Genomic DNA, 18896 nt, shown 5'->3' with positions numbered 1-18896 from the left:
AAATTCCAATGCTCTTGTATCCACAAAAATATCTTACAATATTTATTATTCGTTCCAAAAAATATTTCTATCACTTTTTCCATAAAACATTAAAATATGCTACAATGGTTTTTTGTTCAAAAAAAAATGTTGGGACAAATGACTATTGGAATAAATGTATAGTGGTACTATAGGCTAAAGATATTGTCCCGTTTATTTATCAGTTTATCACCCATGCTCCTGGAACCGGGTGAATGGATTAATGATTGCAATTTGCAATAAAGTAATAATTTACTTATATTGTATGTTAAATTTTATTATTTTAGTAATACAATTTTACACATAATTATTTCAATTTGCTAGTTAAAAGTTAATTGAAATAAAAATTATTTAGTATACCACCTATGCATGAAAAATGTGTTTGTTTTAGTGTAAAAACAATCAGTACAAAGCTGCCTGCTAAGTCAAGAAAATTATTTAGTTGTGTTATCTAGTTTTGAAAATATAGTTTTTTAAAATGTTAAATAACTACAGGTATGTTGCATTACTTGTTTTAAGTTATCATATTTGTAATAAGAAATATTAGTTAAGAATAAGTATAATATTTATAATAATATGGTATTTATCTCTTATGCTAGGACTGTATTCTTAAGAAAATCTAACGAAACTATTCAATTGTTTCGACTATCATCTAGTACTTTGGAAAAATCTTCAAGCAATGGAATTAAAATTGATATACCTAAATATATAAATCGAAGTTCAACTGATATACTAAAAGTAAATATTTGTTTTGGCTTATGTATATTTTAAGTTACTTAAAAAAAAAAATTAATACTTAACTAAAAAATTAAAAATTTGTAATTAATCAGGCGATTTCAAGTACTATACAACGAGACCCAACTGCTGCTCACTATAAATACCATGATGACCCATATTTAATTCCAGTTTCAAATTTTCAAAAAAGAGCTTATGCTTTAAGTCAAGAATCAGGTAGAAAAGCTGCACATTGGATTCGTAATCAACATCCTGAATTGTTTAACCATAAAGTAGCATTTCCTCCTATTGAGGTACAATTGTAAATAAATTATATTCAAATTTTTGTAATATGAATAATCATTTTTATACAAACTTAAGGTTTTTAAATTATTAACACGTTAACTGCCACATGGCTGCTGGCAGTCATTCATTAACGTATTTGTTAAGATTATCACTGATTCATATTATAAAAAATACTATATCACACAAAAAAAATGAATTATTTAATTGTTATTTTCTTTAGAAATTTTGCCCCAAAGTTGTATACGATGAAAGTTGTGAGTTGGATGAGAATGAATTAAAAATAATAATTGAAAAATCTATTGTGTCTGACGCTATAACTGTTTATAACCTATTAACGAAAAAAGGAATAGGTAATTTTTTTTAAATATTATTCTTATATACTTATATTTTGTACTAAAATTTTTTGATTTTAATTTCAATGCTCATTAGAAATAAGTTCTGATACACAACAATCACTTTTGGAGTTAGTATGTTTTTACAATAGTCAAGATGATTTAGAAGAAGACTGGATTGAAGAACGTTGGTATACACAAGTTAATAAAGATCGAGAAGAATTTAGAAATACTTGGAAGTATGTATTTAATATTTACATAATATGTACAGTATTAATAATAAGTAATTTATTATTTGTTCTAGCTCATATAATTCTTAATAATCTTATTTATTTTAAAATAATAATTTTAGATCTAATGGATTTGCAATGACTCTTTTTTCAACTATTAAATCTCCTAATTCTCATCATTATTCAATAATTATACAAGGGATGGCAAAATATAATCAAGTAAAATATATTTTTTCTTATTACTTTTATAGTTATAGAATTTTAGCAATAAAATCATATAATTGTTTAAGCATTTTAATTATTTTGTATTTTATTAGTTTGAAGATGCATACAAATTATACAAAGAAGCTATTGAAAAAGGATTTATTTTAACAACCAATGCATATAATTCTGCTATTAAAACAGCTGTTTATGTCAAAGAAGGAGCAGACCATAAGTGGCTTCATATACAAGTAAATTAATAATATTATTATTTTTTTCACAATTGCCTATAAAGAGACTATTATTAAGGGATTTAGGTCATTTGTGAATTATACTATACTTAAAATTTAAATATCTTTTAAGAAATAGAATACTATAAAATATTAATTTTAGAGATGTTAGTTATAGATTATACAATTAACCTTGAAATATAAATTTAATTTTGAATTGATTTCAAAAATAGAACAAATTTTTACTATTGATAGCAATTATTTGTTATTAACTAAGAATATTTATCATTAATTGTAAATGGGTACTTGCAAACTTTTTTTTTTTGCATTTTCTGTACTCTGAGATCATATATTAAGACAAAGTGGACATTCCTATGTTTTTGTTAGGAATTTATTTATCCTGATATTTATACAAATACTAGCATTATGGGCATAAATTACTCATAGAGTATGTTTAACATTAAAGTTATTTATTACATAATGAAATGCATTTGTAGTATTTTCATTGTAAAAAACCATGATTTTATCTCAATATGGTTATTTTTAGAAAAATATGTTTAACCCATTGTTAATCACATTATGGCTAAAACAACTACACTTAATTTAACTTTTATTAAACATATTATTGTACCTAGGTTTTTAATCAGGTGATTAATATGTTAGTACATTAATACATTAAAAATGTTTACAAATGTATTTCTAAAATTAATTAAAACCTATATTGCAGTTTTATGTGACAACATCACATTTGTAAGCTTGATAATCCTTAATTATTATTTCAATTTTTTTTTCAATAGCTCTTGTAAATATATTCTTAAATATAAATTTGTATTAATTAATTTATTTGTAATATTATTAAAATTAAATAATTTACATTGTGTTATATTGGTTTATAAGATTAAGATATAACTAATGGTATAATATTACGAATCTATCAACATTTTTTTTAAGCTGAGGTGCTTAAATAGGGAGTATCATTATTTTATTTATTTAAAGATAAAATTAATTTTAAACTCTAGTTTAACTATCCACATCACACAAAATTTTGATTATCATACTGATAATCATACTATTAATACAATAGCTCACATGTTTTATTTTTTAAACTTTTAATTTTGTTATAGTAATTAGTATAAAATACTAGTATATATTTGTATTTTAGTTTAATAGAATATAATTTTTTACTGAATATATTTTTTTCAGGAAATATTAACTCAAATGAATGATTCAGGTGTACCTATGAATTTATTTACATTAAATTCAATTCTTAATGTTTTATTTACTATGGCGACAAATGCTGAATCAAAAAAATATGCATTAAAAACAATTGCTGAAGCTAAACAATTTGGTATTGAACCAAGTTTAGCTTCATACTATTATTTATTACAGATATTTTGTGCAGACAGTATGTTTAAAATGTTAAATATTAATGTAATTAGATGATTTATTATAAACATTTTGTTATAGGAAAAAACAAGAGCACTATTCTAGTTGATATTTTAAATACTATTGAAGATAAATCATTAACTATCAAAGACTTGGCTGATATACATTTTTTTACTGCTGCTATGGAAAATTGTCGGTACCATTTACAAAACGTTGATGTTGCACTTAGAGTTCATTCTATTTTATTAAAGGAAAGAAATTATAATTTAATTGGAGATTCATATAGAGAATCAGTCTATTAGTAAATATATTTTTTTTCTTCATAAAAATGCCATTCCTGTGTCTTTAGTAATTAGAAGGGTTCGAAAATTTGAAATGCAAGCAAATAATTAAAAAAAATTAAAAAATGTTTTTTTATTCATAGTACCTATACAAATAGAATGTATTTTTTTGCTTTTTTTCTTGCAAATGCCTTTTGCATTTTTCTCTTTTTAAATTATCAATTCATCACTTTAATTATATATGTATTTACAATAATAAGCAGTAAGAGTTTGCAAAAACTATGCATTGTCAATAATATGTTTTAAATAATAAACTAGAAAAAACCTATTTCGATTGCTACATGTGTCTTAACTTCAGTGATGGAAATTGAATGATCGTCATTTTAATGATTTAAATGGCTTCTTTTGCATACTTTTACATTTTAAATTATTTTTTTAAATTTATATTGCCTATAATTCGAACCCTAATAATTAGTTTAATATAAAATACTTGATTATAATTTACTAATCTACATATATCTTTAGTCGTCATTTTTTTGCTATCTTATGTCAAAATGAATCGGTTGAATTTTTGATGAAATACTACGATGATTTGGTCCCACACATATACATACCTGAACCGACTATTACTGAGGTAACACTATAGTATAAACATAAGCATTATAATTTATATTATTAGTTATTGTTTTCAACTCAATAAATTTAATATTTGAAACAAATTAATAGAAATTAAATGTTAAAAAAATTGATTAAATGAAATATTCTTAAGCTATTTATTTGAATATACTACGTATTATGTAAGTGAAAACTTGGGCTGAAACCAATTTTTATCTAATTTGATCAGACCTTTTGAGCTTTTATTTTTGATGATTGGCTACGACAATAAATTGTTTTATTGAGTTTATATCTTTATAAAATGCAATCTAAGCTGTTGTTGAAATAATAAAGCGGTGCTTATGAGAATGCGGTTTTCATTGTGTGTTAGCTATATCACAAGTCCAAGATTACTCTTTATAAAATGTAGTATAGTATGGTAAATTTTAATGTTTTTTTTTTTTTAATATTTAATTTTTTGTTGCAGTTGATTGTGAAATCGATAAATATTTCTGCAGCTGTTGAATTATATCCAAAAATTTGGTCAGATATTTTAATGTTTGATCAAGCAGATAGAGAGCCCATTATAATAGAGTTAACTAATGGTATGGCTCAAAATTTGTTCCCAAGTTTTGAATCGTCTGTTAAAGAAAAATTAGGTACATTATCAGGTACAATTTATGATGCTATCGAAGAAAGAAAAGAAACTGGTAAAATAAAAATGTCGTAAGTATAACAGACTTCCAGAAATATTGAACTTTTTGAAATTGTTTATTGAGTTTTTAATTATATTATATTATATATACATAAAAAAAATAATATTAAAATAGTCTAAAATACTAAACATGTCAGATTGCTCTTCTATGAATAAGTCAAGTTATGTTTTAAGAAAATAGTTGTGACCGGGAGAATGATTTTATGTGGGTATTTATGGTGTAAATAATGTAAACTGTGGGCTAGAGATGAGAGATCACTACAATAGGGAAATCCAATCTTAATATTCTGGATAGTTGTTTTTTGAATTAATGAATTTCATTTTTAAGATCAATGAACTTGTCTTTAATTTTTCATAATTAGTATTTTTTAAATAATTATTTAATAGTTATGTTTAAATGCATAACATAAATAAATAAAATAAATATGTGTTTACCAAGCAATTTATAATTTTTTCCTATGAGCAAAAAATAAATAAATCAAGTTACTAAATTGAATATAAAATATTATATTTATAATAACATCATTTTATTTATTGTAAAATAATTCTTATTAAAATAGAAAAAAAAATCATGTTCATTTTTTAGTATAGTTTATTAAAAATGTTCTTATTTATTTTAGATGGACAGGTAATATGTTGGGAAATTTGATAAACATCTGTTTGTTTGGAGATAATATTAACAAGGCTACTGAAATTATTGTAAAACTGCATAAACATCAAAACGAAATCATTGGAATTCCAGATAGCAATACAATCGCTACATTTTTAGATTATTGCATTGAAAATAATTGTTTTAATGAATTATTAGTAAGTAGAGTAAAATTAAGTTTGATATTGGTGATAGTTTAGATATACATAATTCTAATATAGTTATTACTTATTTATTTTAAAACCTGGTTATTGTTAAATCTGTAAATCTGCAATGATAAATTGTATTCCAAAGTTCCACATGATTATTTCAAATTTAATGCTTAATATATTGTTAATAAGAAATTATTATTTCAATATTTTCAAGACTTATAAAAAAGATTTTACAATATTTATACCAGAAAAATGTAATTGTCAAAAATTATTCAAAATTGAAAATAAATTTATTAAATTAGAGCTGAGCAACTAATTGACTAATCTTTCAATCTTGATTATAATAATTATTATTTAAATTCATAATATTTTTAATTAATAATTATTATTTTGTGTTTACTTTAGAAGTGCATTGAATACTCTTTGGAAGTAAACTATTTTGAATTAGATGATTTCATTTCTAAAATTATGACAAAAATGACTTTATCACCAATGCAGCGTGCACATTTGTCAAAATTGGTTGGAACTGAACATTATGTTGAAATTGAAAATAAAATTGAATTTGTTAGCGGTTAAGTTCATTTTTATTTTATAATTTTAGTAATATATTACATAACATGTTTTTTTTTACCATATATTTTGGTTGAATATACTTTTTGACAAAAAAATAGTGTCGTGTGTTAGATCTTTTATTTTGACAATAATTGTATGATATAAAAAAATACATATAAACATACGTTTTTCTGTTTGTTTAAAACATTAAAAAATAGTCCTTTTTTTCTTTATGCATTAATTACAATAGTTATGTAAACATTAATATAAAAAACTAAAATTTATGTTTATACATAGTATTGGGTTTATATACAGAACGTTTATAATAAATTAATTTTACATACATACGTGTTCTGATAACCCATATAATATACTGTGATACAGGCTTATATACTCCAGCACTTAATTATAGGGGGATAAAATTTAAGTTGAAACACTGTAGCTATATTGCTATTTATATATATTCTATATAAACAATAGAATAATAATAAAGAAAGAACCATAGTTCATAATTTGGAAAAAAAGACCAACACTCATTTGTATATTATAATTTATAATGTCCGATCAGCAGCAATTTATTGTGAGCTTACAAGTATTTAAGATTATCAACAATGTGATACCATTTTTTAGGAAACCATTTGCACTGGTTGAAATAAAGTTTGAGTGTACGGAGTATATCAACTGGGTGCTATAGAAAAGTAGAGTCATCACATGATACTATGCAAACCATAGGAATAATAATGCGTGTAGTTAGACTAAAAGAGTAAAAAAAAAATGTATGTTTTCCTATATTTTTGGGTTTTCCTGCCCAAGATAGGCATTTTTCAAGCATGATTTACTAAAGTTTGAATGATTGCTTTATACCAATCAATATCAAAAATCATATTTTTTGAGTTGAAAAAATTATTTTCATTTATTAAAACATTCAGATTAATCATTAAAATTTAATATAAATAAACACTTACATATATTTCAAAACTATGTACATGGTTGCCAGTCCGTGAACCGCTAAAATACACACATTACAAATTCAAGTAAGATTTGTTATATAATAAAATATTAAAATGTAAAAAATCATAAAAGAGGTAAATATTTTATTTTTTCATAAAACAAAATATTTTTATTGGCTATGAAATAAAAATCATAAATATCTATAATGGATAGGTTTAAATACAAACAAAACAACTTGTATAAGTGATTATAGGTAAAAAAATAAAAGAATAATAATAACAATAATAATAATAATCTTAATTTAAATTGATTCACATAAATACAAAATGTGTTATTCACAAATGTAATATTATCTATATATTTTATAAAACTTTTAATCAAATGGAATAATAAAAATATATACATATTATTAGAACATGAACTACTGAATATTTTTAACATCAATAGATTTTGATGGTTGTGATTCAATTTTAGAATTATTACTTTCATCTGAAGTATCTGTTTGAGTAGTATATGGAGTCACTCGTGTGGGTGCAGCCATACCTTCATCAATAAGTTTCTGTCTTTCTCGTAACATTGAAGCTTTCATATTACTCATTTGATGATAATAACAAAGTTTACACATGGTGCAAACTGTCAAGCCAACCCAGCAGGACCATGATGCCCATATACCAAACTATGAAAATATAATTTTGTAGATATTAAAAATATACTTCTAAAAAAGTTTACATGCTATGCTAACAAAGAAAAAAAAATAATCAATTTGTCAATGTAAAATACATACAGATTTACCCTTAAACAATTATAATATTTATATTTCTTAATTCCTCAATAGAGAAACCAGAAGTTTCCCGAGAAAGAAGTTCATAATATATATAAGGCTTTTACCTATATATTGTTTAAGTTTAATGTTATTTAATTTGCATTAATATTCAAGCATGTGCAAATCTTGCTGAGTTTAGAGGGATAGAATTTTTTAGTAACACTACCCGTGGTAAATTATTATTATATTTTTAAAGATACTTTATTATCAGCCATAATTCAAGATAAAAAGGTAGACCTCGTGGACAAGCTGTCCACACTATCTCTTCTAAGCTCATACCTATATCAATAGTAGATGGTTTCAATTTGACAATGATTTTTAATTTGGCTAATTTGCTGCGAGCTTTAGAGCAAACATATATATTTTATGTATTTAGAAAAATTGTTATAAAATATTTATTATTCTCTATTCAATTTTTTTGATTCAGTTGATAGTTTAAATCAAACATTAATGTATAGTATCATTCATAACTAATTCAGCATTGCATATCATACCACAAGTTAATCAAGCCTCAACATAGTATGGGTCTATAGACGATGATAGTATTATTTGTTTTTATTTGCACATTATTGTTATTTACTTAATTAATTAGTACATTTATAATTAGTTCCAAAAAATTGTTATAAAAGTACCTGAGCTACCCCAAGTTGGAAGTAAAAACCAGATGTATCAATTCCATCTTGAATATCAATAGGATTTCCAGCAGCCATTTCACACCTTTAAATTAATATGTTATTAATATTATAACTTATATATATAATATACAATTTATTAGGTATAAAACTATAATTAACACATTGCTTAATAAGCTGAAAATTAATTAATAGACTATCTTTTCATAAAAATTTGATTTCACAAAAAATATCATAATTTTCTAGAAATGTAGTTTTCCTTAAAAAATAACCGACAAATAATTAGTTTTATCATAAATATTTAGTATGGCTTTAAAGTAGTTATCCCTGTTACAAGAATTCAAAATTCAACTATTTCAACTCTAGATAGTAATATTGATGCATCAATTAATCCAGAAACTATGTCATTCAAAAATTTACTACCAGCAACTTTCAAACGACTCTAAAGTATTGGTTTTCTAAAAAACATATAAAACAGATTGATAGTCTGACATATCACCTGACAAATCCAAATATTTGCAGAGCTTTCTTAACAATATTATGAATGTGGGTCTCTAAAAAGGATAGTTTCTCATATATCAATCCAAAATTCACAAATCCAACTTTAAAAACTATCAGCTCTAATATACCAAGACATATTTTAGTTCTAAGCTTATATTATTGAATGACATTGTTTTAAATTTGTAAATGACAAAATTAAGTCTGACTGCATTACGTCAGAGTACTAATAAATTTAGTGATTTTTACAACTTAGTATGGTCTTGAATACATTTCAAACATAGAATTAATGTAAATCATCAAATAGTTTAATATTACAATTAATAGATAAGTACAAATAATTTATTAAAATATTGAATAATATTGACTGTAGATGTCCTCCTTTATGAACACCCAAAGAAACTACACATTTCCTTGAATTATATCCAAAAAGAGATACAAACTGATTGTAAATAAGATGGTACTGATTAATTAATAAGGTATGATGAAATAAATGTTATAAACACCAAACTATGTAATATATACATTAAACTTATTTCTTATAACATTTTCCCAGCCACTGTGGGGAAGATTGTTGTAGACAATCAAAACTTGTGAATATTGTAATTTGTAAATATCGCATAGGTTTTTATAGTAATGATAAAAAAAAAAAAATAACTTACGATGGAAATCTTTCAATCATGTCATTACACCATGTCATAAATCCAAATGTTATCATCAGAGCAGCATTGATTGTAAAAATACACATAAGTACACATGTAATGGCATCAATAAATGTCAATAAAAATGAACTGAAAAATACACAAGAAAATATATTTTGGTATCATTTAAATTATTGATTATGTATTATGCTAAATTTTAATTTATACTTAATTTCAAGGTTTAAAAAAACAAATATATTAAAATAATTTTGATGGTAATTTTAATTTAAAAATATAAATTACAAACCTGTCAGTTCCCTTATAAGCAAAAATTGACATCCTATACGTCTGTATTGATGATATCACTAATAGCAAAACTCCGACAAAAATTGAATAGTTGCAATAAGCTTGAGAAGCCCAATTTACTAAAAACTGACCATTCTTCTCAAGCCATTGACCAGAAGAAAACAAAAGACAATGTCCTCTGTAATATTAACAATTTGTAATGTTAAATGATAAAATAATAAATAATTAAATAGCCATTGAATTTATTACTTAAATTCATCTTGATGAAGACTCATTGGTATAATGATGCATAGTGAAAGAATTGCTGCTATTGTATAGCCAGCTACTTGACTTAATAATAACTTATTTGTGAGTGCCATTGGTGAATTGTTATTACCTAAACAAAAACAAACATGAGTAAGTTGTAATTAAATAATGAGAAGGTTACAAATAAGGTTCATCATTAAATTCAAATTACATTTCTTGTTTATTCAACGAATGAAAAGTTAACACTTAACAAAGAATATTTAAGAATTAAGTTAAAATTGTAAAAACTACTTATTTATTATTTACTCATAGGCAATAGCTCAGAACAATAATGCTAATAGATAATAATAATATAAATATTACTTTTCAATATTAAATTAGGTATTCTTAATTCCTATTTTTATTATCTATTATTTCTTTGTATAATCTATGGCATAATTATTTTTCATTTTATCAGTGATAAGGTTTTTAAATTTCATAATTTTTTCTCTTCCAGATACTTTTGGGAAAAGTACCTACTCCGAGATTAAAGTGAATCCACCTTAATAGATAATAGTTATAATTACACAACTTCTACATCTACAGTTCGACGTATTACTACAGCCACGGCGGCGCGACAGGATAGTTATTACTTATTTATAATATGTTATATAACTTCGAACGTTATTATGACTTATACCTAATACGTGTACAACTATTTGGAATGTCAATTATTGATAATATAAAATTATAAGTGTTTTATACCATGCACTTGTACATAATTCGTTTGTAGTTTGACAAAATCACTCATTTTGATCATATTGTAGTTCTCCTATCTTCGCGGATGGCTTTAGATTGGTTTCGAATTTCACCTAAATACATAATAAAATATTTTTATTTTATTTTCATGTTCGTTTTTACAAAGTGTCGCAAAGAGAAGCAAAACACTTATTGGGCTATATGGGATATTGGGTGGTTTCCCTGGTTTTAAGATTAAGATTATATTTTACATAGGGTTTTTATTGTAGAGAAAATAAGAAAGACTTAAGATAGAATGATATAAATGTGGAATATTTATTTATACTTTTTGTAAAAACTTAATTTTTTCTTATACATTAGAATACTAAATGTTAAGTAGTTTAACGTAGGGTAACCTTAGTCCTTAACCAACATTACTCAATAATGTATTAGCAGTCAACCATTTTGAGAATTGGTGTTTAGTTTATATAAGTACCTATAGTTATAGCCTATACCTAATTGGTATATGGTTAATATAGTAATTTTAGTATTTTGAATAGGTAAAAATATTAAAAAAAAATAAATATACAAAAATATATTAAAAATATAAAAAAAATATAAATATAAATTAAAAAAATATAAATTAATTATATTAATAATAAAAATAATAATAAAAAAATAATATATAATATATATTATATATTATATTATTATATATAATAATATATTATTTATATTAATTATTTAATATATTTTTAAATATACCTATTTTAATATAGGTACCTATATTTATTTAACCGACCTAGTATCTATTCATTTAAAAAGTTCAAACTATTAAAAATTAGGAGCATACTTTGAAATAAATCAACTTGTATTATTTAAACGATTATTTTTAAGTATTTTAACGTTAAAAAAGATCTCTCATATAGCCACATGCTACTTGCAGTGTAACCGGTAGAGTTAGAAAATATTCTTAGTTAAAAGCCAACTATAATAATTTGCCATTTGGATATGTATTATTAAACAAATTTTATTTGACTAATAAGTAATACATTTAAACAGTAACAAGCACATGTTTTTACATGTTTTACATGTTTTTTTAATCCTACCTTTAAATACTGGTTCTATTTTCATACATATTTCTAGAAGGATGGAAGCTATGAAATTGAACGTTATAAGTTCGATGGAAACCTTCGGATTAATTTCAAACTGTATTTTACATTACTTCAAATCAAATGGCAATAGTAATGCTTCAAAGTTACAGATAAAAATCATACGCAATCGTGAACATCAAATGTCTACATTGCATAGGTCGATAAAGACCATAATCAATCATGTTTAACAAAAAAATCACTTATATGTAGTGTTATAGTTAGCTTTTTTTGTGAATCAACTATCATCTATCAGGCACTGGGTGGAATGCTGGAATAACATAGGCCTACAGTATCCCTTGCCCTAAAATATATTTGACCCTATCCATATAAAGTGCCTTAATTACTCTAGGTACCTAGCATTAATAATTAAAAAATAAATAATCCACAGTTTTTTTCAAAACTAGAAAAAATATTAAAAATTAAGAGATTAATAAAATCAGAATTTTGATGTATATGTGTAGGAGATGATGTGACGGTCAACAACGAACAATCGTCATACCACAAAAGCAACACAATGCAGACACACACTGATTGCAATGACCAGTAAAAAATGACTCTGTTCGGGAAGGACGTTTTAATTTTAAATTACGGCCGCCCACGGCCCCTAGTTGTTTTTGACGTTTTTTACCTAAAAAACTAAATATACGTGATTTTTTGTATGAACGGCGCTCAGGGTGAGTAAAAAACGTTTTAGCGTGCTTCAGGGAACGTCCGACATTCTTTCTACATCAAAAAAATTTCGAAATTCTAAATATTAACCACTAAGTACGGTAAAAACCGGTTTTTTGAAAAAAACTGTTTTGCATGTTATCGCAGTGAAGAATTTATTTTTCGATTCTGGAGACTTTACACGCATCGTAAGACGTGTAACCCAAATGGATTGCGCGAAAAAAAATACAAAATAATGCAGATTTTTTTTTTATATAACGGCCGCCCACGGCCCTAGTCGTTTTTTGACGTTTTTTACCTAAAAAACTAAATATACATGATTTTTTGTATGAACGGCGCTCAGGGTGAGTAAAAAAACGTTTTAGTCGTGCTTCAGGGAACGTCCGACATTCTTTCTACATCAAAAAAATTTCGAAATTCTAAATATTAACCACCTAAGTACGGTAAAAACCGGTTTTTTGAAAAAAACTGTTTTTGCAAGTTTTCACAGTGAAGAATTTATTTTTCGACTCTGAAACTTTACACGCATCGTAAGACGTGTAACCCAATGGATTGCGCGAAAGAAAACACAAATAATGCAGATTTTTTTTTTATATAACGGCCGCCCACGGCCCCTAGTCGTTTTTTGACGTTTTTTACCTAAAAAACTAAATATACGTGATTTTTTGTATGAACGGCGCTCAGGGTGAGTAAAAAACGTTTTAGCGTGCTTCAGGGAACGTCCGACATTGTTTCTACATCAAAAAATTACGAAATTCTAAATATTAACCACCTAAGTACGGTTAAAACCGGTTTTTGAAAAAACTGTTTTGCATGTTATCGCAGTGAAGAATTTATTTTCGATTCTGAAACCTTACACGCATTATAAGACGTGTAACCGAAATAGATTGCGCGAAAAAAAACACGAAATAATGCAGATTTTTAATTTATTTACGGCCGCCACGGCCCTAGTCGTTATTTGACGTTTTTTACCTAAAAAACTAAATATACGTGATTTTTTGTATGAACGGCGCTCAGGGTGAGTAAAAAACATTTTAAGCGTGCTTCAGGGAACGTCCGACATTCTTTCTACATCAAAAAAATTTCGAAATTCTAAATATTAACCACCTAAGTACGGTAAAAACCGGTTTTTTGAAAAAAAACTGTTTTGCAAGTTTCACAGTGAAGAATTTATTTTTCGACTTCTGAGACTTTACACGCATCGTAAGACGTGTAACCCAAATGGATTGCGCGAAAAAAAACTACAAAATAATGCAGATTTTTTTTTTATATAACGGCCGCCCACGGCCCCTAGTTCGTTTTTGACGTTTTTTACCTAAAAAACTAAATATACAGTGATTTTTTGTATGAACGGCGCTCAGGGTGAGTAAAAAAACGTTTTAGCGTGCTTCAGGGAACGTCCGACATTCATTCTACATCAAAAAAATTCGAAATTCTAAATATTAACCACCTAAGTACGGTAAAAACCGGTTTTTTTGAAAAAAACTGTTTGCATTTTTCACAGTGAAGATTTATTTTCGATCTGGAAACTTTCACTCATTGTAAGACGTGTAACGAAATAGATTGCGCGAAAAAAACACGAAATAATGCAGATTTTTTATTTATTTAACGGCCGCCCACGCCCCTAGTTTGTTTTTTAACGTTTTTATACCTAAAAACTAATATACGTGATTTTTTGTATGAACGGCGGCCTCAGGGTGAGTAAAAAAAACGTTTTAGCGGGCTTCAGGGAACGTCCGACATTCTTTCTCTACATCAAAAAAAATTTCGAAATTCTAATATTAACCACCTAAGTACGGTAAAAACCGGTTTTTTTGAAAAACTGTTTGCAAGTTTTCACAGTGAAGAATTTATTTTCGACTCTGAAACTTTACACGCATTGTAAGACAGTGACCAATAGGCTTGCGCGAAAAAAAAAAAAACACGAAATAATGCAGATTTTTTTTTTATTACGGCCGCCCACGGCCCCTAGTTGTTTTTGACGTTTTTTTCCTAAAAAACTAAATATACGTGATTTTTTGTATGAACGGCGCTCAGGGTGAGTAAAAAAAAACGTTTTAGCGTGCTTCAGGGAACGTCCGACATTCTTTCTACATCAAAAAAATTTCGAAATTCTAAATATTCTAACCACCTAAGTAGGTAAAAACCGGTTTTTTGAAAAAAACTGTTTTGCAAGTTTTCACAGTGAAGATTTATTTTTCGACTCTGAGACTTTAAACGCATCGTAAGACGTGTAACCCAAATGGATTGCGTGAAAAAAAATACAAATAATGCAGATTTTTTTTTATATAACGGCGCCACGGCCCCTAGTTGTTTTTTGACGTTTTTTACCTAAAAAACTAAATATACGTGATTTTTTGTATGAACGGCGCTCAGGGTGAGTAAAAAACGTTTATAGCGTGCTTCAGGGAACGTCCGACATTCTATCTACATCAAAAAATTTCGAAATTCTAAATATTACCACCTAGTACGTAAAAACGTGTTTTTGAAAAAAACTGTTTTGCATAGTTTCACAGTGAAGAATTTATTTTTCGACTCTGAGACTTTACACGCATTGTAAGACGTGTAACCGAAATAGATTGCGCGAAAAAAAAACACGAAATAATGCAGATTTTTTTTTTTATATAACGGCCGCCACGGCCCCTAGGTCGTTTTTTGACGTTTTTTACCTAAAAAACTAAATATACGTGATTTTTTGTATGAACGGCGCTCAGGGTGAGTAAAAAAACGTTTTAGCGTGCTTCAGGGAACGTCCGACATTCTTTCTACATCAAAAAATTTCGAAATTCTAAATATTAACCACCTAAGTAACGGTAAAAACCGGTTTTTTTAAAAACAACTGTTTTGCAAGTTTTCACAGTGAAGAATTTATTTTTCGACTCTGAACTTTACACGCATTGTAAGACGTGTACCGAAATAGATTGCGCGAAAAAAACACGAAATAATGCAGAGTTTTTTTTATATAACGGCCGCCACGGCCCCTAGTTGTTTTTTGACGTTTTTTACCTAAAAAACTAAATATACGTGATTTTTTGTATGAACGGCGCTCAGGGTGAGTAAAAAAACGTTTTAGCGTGCTTCAGGGAACGTCCGACATTCTTTCTACATCAAAAAAATTTCGAATTCTAAATAAGTTATAAATAATAATGTAAAATATTTATAGTTTTAATAAAATGTTGATGTATTGCTTAAAATTTTAAAAGTATAAACTATAAAACGTACTTAATACGTACTTGTTAGTGCACAAGTACATAGTACATAGTCGTATTATTTACGCTATTACAACTATTGCACTATCAATTATTGTATAATTTTATAATGCTAATCGTACATCGAAAGTTATACCGACGCAGTGAGCGACTTCACAACTATTTAAGTTAAAATATAGTATATACAGTCCACTTAGGGTTTACATTTTTTTATTAAAAGCTTTGCTCCTGGATAAAATAGTACTTTTTATATCATATATAATCATTAAACCGGCTAAAAAATCTAAAATCTAAAGTATTTTTGGATAAAATATTAAAATGTATAACTAATACGCATTTCATATACCATTTAAACCATAGATTAAATAAATATACTTACGAGTATAGTACTATACAATTACTTTCTATACTATATAGTATATTGTATAAATATTTAATCTATGGTATAACTGACTAGGTACATGCATTGATTATAATAACGTTTGTCTCGATGACTCGGAAACATGAAATTTATTGCTTTATTAGGTTACACTAAAGAAAGCTACTCGGTGTCGTCCGGCAAGTAATCATGCACGTTCTCCGAACACGGCTGTAAAACGCGCCACGCGCGAGATGCTCATCCAGATCAGCGTCTTTAAAAACGCGTTTTGGACGACTGTGGTTTTTGATGGTTAGCGGTACAGCTGTACAGGCGCAGGTGGTGGGCAGTATTGATAAAGGCTATGTTAATATATTTGTGTGTGGATGAGAATGGTACAAGGTGAGTTGCATGAAAAAAATGTCACTAATGTTGAAATGGAACAGCTATTTCCTGGTACGTGTAGATGTGCGACATCAGCAGCGACCGGATACAGACGTTAGACATAAGTAGATATATGACCGGCAAATCGAGTGTTACGTAGCGTATCAGACCAGTTTATTTACTAGTAAAAATTTATATTTGTTTTTTCATAGATTTTAGGCAACAACTTCTTTTCAATTTTGATCAATGCACAGGTTAAAGGCAATAAAAAAAAAAATTAAAACACGTTTTAAATATACAACACTTGCTAATGGTTGTTTATATTAAGGTAACCGTAATTGTAACTATGAGTTAGCTCTTAACACTCGAAAATATTGGGAATGACAATCTGGATTGTAAAGATGTACCTATTATCATATTACGAGTACTCATAGGCGCCGCTAGGAATTTTTCAGGGGTGCATCGTGCAAGTAGGTATACGCTAATTTCTAATAATGCTTTTATACGTAATAATAATAATAATAGTTAAATACGTAATATAATATAATATAATATGGATAATTATGCAAAATAAAATAGTTCAATACCATTCAATTTTTCTAATTAATTTAATTTTTGTAAAGTCAGGGGGTGCAAGTGCACCCCCTTGCACCCCCCTCGTGGCGCCCATGCGAGTACTTATACCACATTTTTTTTATTATAGTTAATAATAAGTTCATAATAATTTAAATTTTCGCACCAAATGTATAGACCAATCATAGGGCCGGATTTATTCATGGTTTTATTTCGTGTGTCGAATGGTAACATCATAGAACATGGTACAAATATGGTACAACTATCTGATAATAACCATCGCAACTGACTCGCCCAATCATGATAAAACGATTGAAACGATAACAAATCAAATATCTCCATATCGTAATAACGAATGAGCTCTCTCCAACTTGAAAACTAAATTATATTTTTAATATAATATTATGTCACCGGGACCGGAATATGGTTGCTTTTTGGCTTTTAGAATACTATCACTATTTTCGTACAAAATGGTTATATTCATCCTGATGAATATTTTCAAACGACCGAAATCATCACTGGTAAGTTTCCAAATAACTACTCAGTTGATTGAGCTATTGAAGTATCTTATTCTTTATGTCTTAACTGTATGTTTTATTTTGAAAAAATAACAAACCTTTTATAATAATTTAAGTAGGTACCTAATCTAATAAATATATTTTTAATTTAATTTTATTTTTTCGTAGAAAATATTTGATGTGTGCAATGAATGGTCTCTATATTAAAATTAAAAGATGATTTACTTTTCTTGTTGTTCTAATTGATTATTTGATTAAGTAAATTAAGTTGATTACTATGCTTATAGTAAAATATAATGTAATTTACAGTTTCCCGAGTTTTATACAATTATTAATTCTTGGTTTAAAACATAATTATAAAACTAATAAATCATTTATTTTGGTATCACAAAACTGAACATTTTTTTGCAAAATAAAATATAGGTACAAGAATAATAAATAAATAATTTTGATTTTAGGTGATGTCTTTGGAGTTGTTCATAACCGTCCTTGGGAATTCAATAAGGATGCACCAGTTAGAAGTATAGGTTTATTATATGGAATTTTGGCATGCCATTATATATTGCCAAATGGATTTTTAAATTATATAATTCAGTGGAATCCTTTTCTATTGCTGTTTGTTTTTCGATTAGTTACTTGTGCAGTGTCACTTTTAACCGACTATTCACTATATAAGTATGGCAATAGTATAATCACAACATATTTTGACTATTTGAATGTATATTTTTGAAACAGAATAATATTATCGATTACTATTTTTCAGATTTGTAAAATACTCAAACTAAAGTCTAATAGATATTTGTGTTTAACTGCTTTCAAGTTCTTATGTTATAATTGTATTTGGTACAAAGACATTT

The 18896-nt window shown here is 26.5% G+C and overlaps 2 protein-coding genes across 2 annotated transcripts; one reads left to right on the top strand and one right to left on the bottom strand.

The window, feature by feature from the left end:
• The first annotated feature begins 302 nt into the window (after positions 1 to 302).
• LOC113553405 (protein PTCD3 homolog, mitochondrial-like) lies at positions 303 to 6431 on the top strand. Its single transcript, XM_026956721.1, has 13 exons — positions 303 to 513; positions 618 to 756; positions 849 to 1046; positions 1259 to 1388; positions 1468 to 1609; positions 1723 to 1819; positions 1918 to 2052; positions 3235 to 3436; positions 3499 to 3718; positions 4224 to 4332; positions 4780 to 5018; positions 5628 to 5814; positions 6214 to 6431. Exons 1-13 carry the CDS (start codon positions 497 to 499, stop codon positions 6382 to 6384), a joined length of 1986 nt encoding a protein of 661 aa, XP_026812522.1. The 5' UTR covers positions 303 to 496; the 3' UTR covers positions 6385 to 6431.
• A 1105-nt stretch (positions 6432 to 7536) lies between these two features.
• LOC113553868 (transmembrane protein 179-like) lies at positions 7537 to 10843 on the bottom strand. Its single transcript, XM_026957423.1, has 6 exons — positions 10669 to 10843; positions 10461 to 10587; positions 10213 to 10389; positions 9927 to 10055; positions 8767 to 8851; positions 7537 to 7987 (listed from the first exon to the last, which is right to left on the bottom strand). Exons 2-6 carry the CDS (start codon positions 10568 to 10570, stop codon positions 7733 to 7735), a joined length of 756 nt encoding a protein of 251 aa, XP_026813224.1. The 5' UTR covers positions 10571 to 10587; positions 10669 to 10843; the 3' UTR covers positions 7537 to 7732.
• Positions 10844 to 18896: the final 8053 nt, after the last annotated feature.

This window comes from Rhopalosiphum maidis, chromosome 2 (genome assembly GCF_003676215.2).
Source record: "Rhopalosiphum maidis isolate BTI-1 chromosome 2, ASM367621v3, whole genome shotgun sequence".
Taxonomy (NCBI): Eukaryota; Metazoa; Arthropoda; class Insecta; order Hemiptera; family Aphididae; genus Rhopalosiphum; species Rhopalosiphum maidis.
This window is presented reverse-complemented; position numbering and strand designations above follow the sequence as displayed.

What these genes read in the sequence shown, in the direction of transcription:
- LOC113553405 (XM_026956721.1), top strand. An exon ending in TAGCATTTCCTCCTATTGAG is followed by an intron (nt 1,047 to 1,258) that starts GTACAATTGTAA and finishes TATTTTCTTTAG; the next exon opens with AAATTTTGCCCCAAAGTTGT. An exon ending in ATTAACGAAAAAAGGAATAG is followed by an intron (nt 1,389 to 1,467) that starts GTAATTTTTTTT and finishes AATGCTCATTAG; the next exon opens with AAATAAGTTCTGATACACAA.
- LOC113553868 (XM_026957423.1), bottom strand. Translation starts at nt 10,570, where the DNA reads ATGGCACTCACAAATAAGTTATTATTAAGTCAAGTAGCTGGCTATACA. An exon ending in CTTCATCAAGATGAATTTAA is followed by an intron (nt 10,390 to 10,460) that starts GTAATAAATTCA and finishes TTAATATTACAG; the next exon opens with AGGACATTGTCTTTTGTTTT. An exon ending in ATGATTGAAAGATTTCCATC is followed by an intron (nt 8,852 to 9,926) that starts GTAAGTTATTTT and finishes ATTAATTTAAAG; the next exon opens with GTGTGAAATGGCTGCTGGAA.